At 40.6% G+C, this 5925-nt stretch overlaps 1 protein-coding gene across 1 annotated transcript; it reads left to right on the forward strand.

Moving 5' to 3' along the window:
• The first annotated feature begins 225 nt into the window (after positions 1 to 225).
• Positions 226 to 3690, forward strand: LOC118366514 (BTB/POZ domain-containing protein KCTD12-like). The gene has a single exon (XM_035749132.2). The coding sequence runs from the start codon at positions 228 to 230 to the stop codon at positions 1143 to 1145; it is 918 nt and encodes a 305-aa protein (XP_035605025.2). The 5' UTR covers positions 226 to 227; the 3' UTR covers positions 1146 to 3690.
• Positions 3691 to 5925: the final 2235 nt, after the last annotated feature.

The raw sequence follows: 5925 nt of genomic DNA on the forward strand, positions 1-5925 counted from the left end.
ATTTTCATGCATTCTATGTACAACTAATAATGAACTGTTTACTTTATGAATTCCATGAAGTGTATACTCAAAAAGCCTACTAACAACCGGTCTCCCCTAGTCTTTTCTATCATCCTTGTAGAAAGGGTTAACAGTCATCACTCAAATCAGCTGTCTACTCTCTCCTCCCACACTGACAAGCACAGCACTACATAAACAAACTGCTAGACGTTCACTCTCATTATTACATGATTCCAGTCGGTAACAGAGACCCAGGGCTGCGAGTGAAAATGTCACTGGCAGACACGGACACAGAGCGTGGGTTCTCTGGCGCCGAGCCTGAGTGCCCTTTCTCGGAGGTAATTGAACTGAATGTAGGGGGACAGGTGTATGTGACACGGCACATAACTTTGGTCGCTGTCCCAGACTCGCTCCTCTGGACCATGTTCAGCAAGAAGACTCCAAAGGACCTGGCGCGCGATAGCAAAGGGCGCTACTTCTTGGACAGGGACGGATTCTTGTTTCGTTATATTTTAGACTACCTACGGGACCTCAACCTGGTACTGCCTGATTATTTCCCCGAGCAAAGCCGGCTGCAGAGAGAGGCTGAGTTCTTCCAGTTGCGGGACCTGTCCACGCGCATCAGCCCCAGGATGAGAAAGGATAACTCCATCAGTAATGATATTTGCCAGAGCGAGACCGAGGAGGGTGCGCTCCAGTGCGGCATAGGGTCCTCCAGCGGAATGGAAACTTTGCGCATGATGTCCGCAATGAGCCGCGCCCGCTCCCCGTCTCGGGAGTCCAGAAAGTCAGGGTACATCACAATTGGATACCGGGGATCGTATAGTATCGGTAGAGATATCCAAACCGACGCCAAGTTCAGGAGAGTGGCGCGCATCACGGTGTGTGGGAAAACGTCCCTTGCCAAAGAGGTGTTCTCGGACACTTTGAATGAGAGCAGAGACCCCGATCGGCCACCGGAGAGGTACACGTCCCGCTATTACCTGAAATTCAATTTCCTTGAGCAGGCGTTTGACAAGCTGACGGAGGTTGGCTTTCACATGGTGGCTTGTAGCTCCACAGGCACATGCGCCTACACTAACAATGATCCAAACGAGGATACAATCTGGACGAGTTATATGGAGTATGTGTTTTGTCGGGACTAAAATGTTGATATGATCCCACCCCGGTAGCCGCTTTGATATTGATGTTTACTGACATTTTCTTTGGTTTAGGCTACTGGTGTAAGTAGGTCTCACGCACGCACGCACGCACTCCTTCCTTCCAGTTATTTCACAGATCAGTCATTATGCCAGTTAGTGGCATTGAGCCAATCTTCAGTATTGTTTTCTGAATCCAGTCCTGTTAAAATGAAACTGATAGAGATGATTAATGTAAGAGATCATTTTGAATGTCCAAGAATAATAGACATAAATGTAGTTGTACTTTATTTTGTATACTAGACCATGGAGACCTGTCATTCAGGGCAGGTGGGGCAGAGCTTGTTAGCATGTTAATTTGGCATTAATACGTGTCACATATCAGTTTGAAAACAATGTAAAAAATAATAATAATTGAGTTAATAAAGCTGCATACAAACATGGTCTCTTTTTTGCTTTCTTGAGTAATGCAGCTCCAAAATGCAGGTGTTTCAGCCTAGCTCAGCGCTTTCTGTGGTGGTGAGGCAGCCAGCAGAAAATACAGCGTGTAGGGGTTGGTAATGTTCTCTAGTTGAACTGGGATTGGCTCAGTGTTCTGTCACTCACGGGGTCACTACCTCACTGCAAAATCTAGAGGGAGAGCTCAAAAATTCATTGCCCTTGGGTGCTGCCATAGATTTACATTAGAAGTGCCCATCCAAGAAGGCTCAAGGTCATTAGCCACAGATAACATTATGTCAAATCACATTATATCTACCCTAACTTTGATTGGACTGGTCATGCCAACATCATATATCAAAATCTTAGCAAGCTAAACAACCAGTCATTCTCATGAATGAAATTGACAATCTACTGGCAAATCCTTTTCATATGAAGATAAATGATAGATTAAATATATCGGTGCTCATCGGCCATTGTACATAAACATTACACAACAAGCTGGAAATCGCAAATTCAACAATGAGTGATTTGGAAGGAATCAGTGGCTAACTGCAAGCGTTTCAAATCAATCACTAGCCTGCTATTCAGTGGAGAGGGTGTGTGGGCCAAGTCTGGGTTTAAGAGTCTCTTTTCAAAGCAACACCATGGACCAGAAAAAGTTATATTACATTGGCCATGCTGTCAAACCAGCATCACTTCTACCGCGTTCAAAACAACTGGAAACTTGGAACTGGGTGATCACAAGCTTCAGTGAATACAAGACAACTGGGAGTTCTGAAAAAAACGAGCTCTGACTGGGAAAATGCGCTTTGAACGGTCATCCATTCAAGTCGGGAACTGAGGCCTCTTTCTAGAGCTTTGACCTGAAGATCACTGATGTCATGATTCAACCTTGTTGAGTCTGCAGTTGTCTTGAAAGCACCATAAATTCAGAGGATGTCAGATATTGATGATGAAGTTTGATGACAAAATTTGCCCACAAGAAGGACCGCCAGCCACACCACCTCCCTGTTTAAGTGAGCACAACAAGGAGAATTCAAAAATGTCTTGTATGCTGCTATATAAATTATGTAATATTTCAGGGAGATATGTATACTGTCGCTAAGAAAATAATACTAAGTGTATGTTGTGTAGTAAGCTGTTAGTAGACCATGTGCCTCACCATAATAATTTGGTCCCTTTCCCCTCTCATACCTTAGCCTACTGTTCTGACTTGGTGGTGCACATGTAGGCTATAACCTGTTTTAGAGAAATGCCCTCATCGAATATTGTAAGAGCTTTCGTTGTCTGCTTATATGCTCCCTTTATGTATCCTACGGTTCTGAATTACGGTACAGGGAGAATACTGTAAGAATGGCCCATGTTCTGAATTCTGTCGCTGTCCATTTCAAAAGTGCTGAACAAATATTTATATTGTGACTATGTCTGTCTTAGCTCACTCATTAATGTCTTCATCCAAATTACAGATGGCCTCTTATGCGCTCATCATTCCCTTATGCCATATTTTGAACATCTCAATTGTCAGTAGAAACCACATTTGTTTAAGCAAGTCAGCCATGTTTTTAAAAAGGCAGTAAATGAGGCTGACTTAACCGTTTTAGCTGCCAGACAAGGCTCTGCTAATAGCCAGGTGTAGCAGTGGTAAGGATTCACTCCATGGTGCTGAAAAGAAAGCTCTGCTGTTGGGACAATTACAAATTGTGGGTACCATTTGTCACCATTAAAGTACAATTCATGTATTGTTTAGTGTAGTGGCTTTGCTGGCATGCATCAGCATAATTGTTTTGAGTTTGCCCCATCAAGATTTACATGCTAAAATCGCCACAGATACTAGATCTTCTACAGAGCTTATATTGACCTGAAATATATACTAGCCTACTAAGAGAAACGCTTCTCTCTGCAGAGCTGACCAATGTAAACTCCTGTAATAATAATGGTGTTATAATGACATTGCCTGGTCTCACAGGGATAAATAATACAATCAAAGCATATCTTTTTGTTTCTGCCTCGTATTGCATGAAAATGTTACATTGACTCCAACAGACTCCAGTGATCTATAAAGTTAATACAACATCGTATTTAGTTAGCCATGACATAACTTTTTTTTATTTTTTTAATGCAGCATTTTATTCGGTATAATTCCTTCATTAGAGAGGCCTGCTAGAACAAATTATGGATTTTCTACTTGGCTCATTCCACACTAATCTGATTATTTTGTTGTGTTGTATATTTGTTAACCTGTTCAGATACTGAAATAAGGTATTCTACAATTCCAACATTCTTTACATTAAGTTTACCACTGACTGAAGACATTTTGCAGGATCTTTCCCATTGCTCCTTATCCAGGAACAATGTCTAGAGAGAAGTGCCATTACCAAAGGGTTGCATGTTCAAATACAGGGCTGTCAGGATGTATCTATTGGGAGTGAACATCAACGTGGTCCTGTGTGGCTCAGTCAGTATGCATGGTGCCTGCAACGACAATGTTTGAGGGTTCGATTACTGCCGAGACCACCCATACACAAAATGTATGCAACATTTTTTTATTTCAGCTTTATTTTCACAGGGATGTCATACAAAGACTATGATCTCTTTTACAGATGAGCCCTGCATAAATACTTCAAATACTGTAAATTGCTTTGGAGTAAATTGCTTTGGTGTCTGCTATATGGCTTTCAGTGCCTTTACAAAGTATTCACAGCCATTGACTTTTCCTACATTTTGTTGTGTTACAGCCTGAATGGATTCATATGGGATTGTTTTGACACTGGCCTTCGCATAATAACCTATAATGTCAAAGTGGAATAATGTTTTTCAAAATTTGCACCAAATAACTAAAAGTGAAAAGCTGAAATGTCTTGAGTCAATACGTTTTCAACTCCTTTGTTATGGTAAGCCTAAATACGTTCAGGTGTAAAAATGTGCTAAATAAGTCATGCATGATAAGTTGTATGGACTCACTCACTGTGCAATAATAGTGTTTAACATGCTTTTTGAATGACTACTTCATCTCTGTACCACACACATACAATTATATTTAAGGTCCCTCAGCTGAGCAGTGAATTTCAAACACAGTTTCAACCTCAAAGACCAGGGAGGTTTTCCAATGCCTCACGAAGAAGGGCACCTATTGGTAGAAGGGTAAAAAAAAGCAATTGAATATCCATTTGAGCATGGAGAAGTTTTAATTACACTTTGGATAGTGTATTGAGGCATCCATTACAAAGATACAGGAAACCGTTTCGGGAATTCACTATGAAGCCAATTGTGACATTTAAACAGTTATAGACTTTAATGGCTGTGATAGGAAAAACTGAGGATATATCAACAACATTGTAGTTACTCCACAATTACTAACCTTATTGACAGAATGAAAAGAAGGAAGCTTGTACAGAATAAAAATATTCCAAAACATGCATCCTGTTTGCATCAAGGCTGCAATGTTATACAGCAAAAAAAAGTTTGGTCCTGAATACAAAGTGTTATGTTTGGGGCAAAACCAATACAACACATTACTGAGTACCACCCTCCATATTTTCAAGCATAGTGGTGCCTGCATCATGTTAAGGGAATGCTTGTAATCATTAAGGACTGAATAGTTTTTCAGGATTAAAAAGCAACGGGATGGAGCTATGCACAGACAAAATCCTCCTTCAGTCTGTTTTCCACCAGACACTGGGAGATTAATTCAACTTTCAGCAGGACAACAACATAAAACACAAGGTCAAATGTACACTGGAGTTGCTTACCAAGCAGACAATGAATGTTCATGAGTGGTCATGTCACAGTTCTGACTTAAATCTACTTGAAAATCTATGGTATAACCTGAAAATATTTGTCTAGCAATGATCAACAACCAATTTGAAAGAGCTTGAATAATTTTAAAAATAATAATGGGAAAATGTTGAACAATCCAGGTGTGGAAAGCTCGTAGAGACTTGCCCAGAAAGACCCACAGCTGTAATCGATGCAAAAGGTGCTTCTACAAAGTATTGACTCATAAGATGTTTTCACAATCATATCTTTTTATTTCATTTTCAGTACATTTTCAAACATGTCTAAAAACATGTTTTCACTTTGTCATTATGGGGTATTGAAGGTAGAATTAAAAAAACAAATTGAATCCATTTTGAATTCAGGCTGTAACACAACAAAATATGGAATAAGTCAAGGGTATGAATACTTTTTGAAAGCACTCCATATGATATTACATCCCAGGTGACACCTACTGCCATTGTGCCCTTGATCAAGGCACTTAACTGTTCGAAGGGCACTGCTATGCTATTGGTCTATTGGAATGGGTGGAGTAGAAAGTGATGCTGGGTATTTAGACCACAGTCCCCCA

The sequence above is a fragment of the Oncorhynchus keta genome, chromosome 34, assembly GCF_023373465.1.
Source record: "Oncorhynchus keta strain PuntledgeMale-10-30-2019 chromosome 34, Oket_V2, whole genome shotgun sequence".
In the NCBI taxonomy this organism is placed as follows: domain Eukaryota; kingdom Metazoa; phylum Chordata; class Actinopteri; order Salmoniformes; family Salmonidae; genus Oncorhynchus; species Oncorhynchus keta.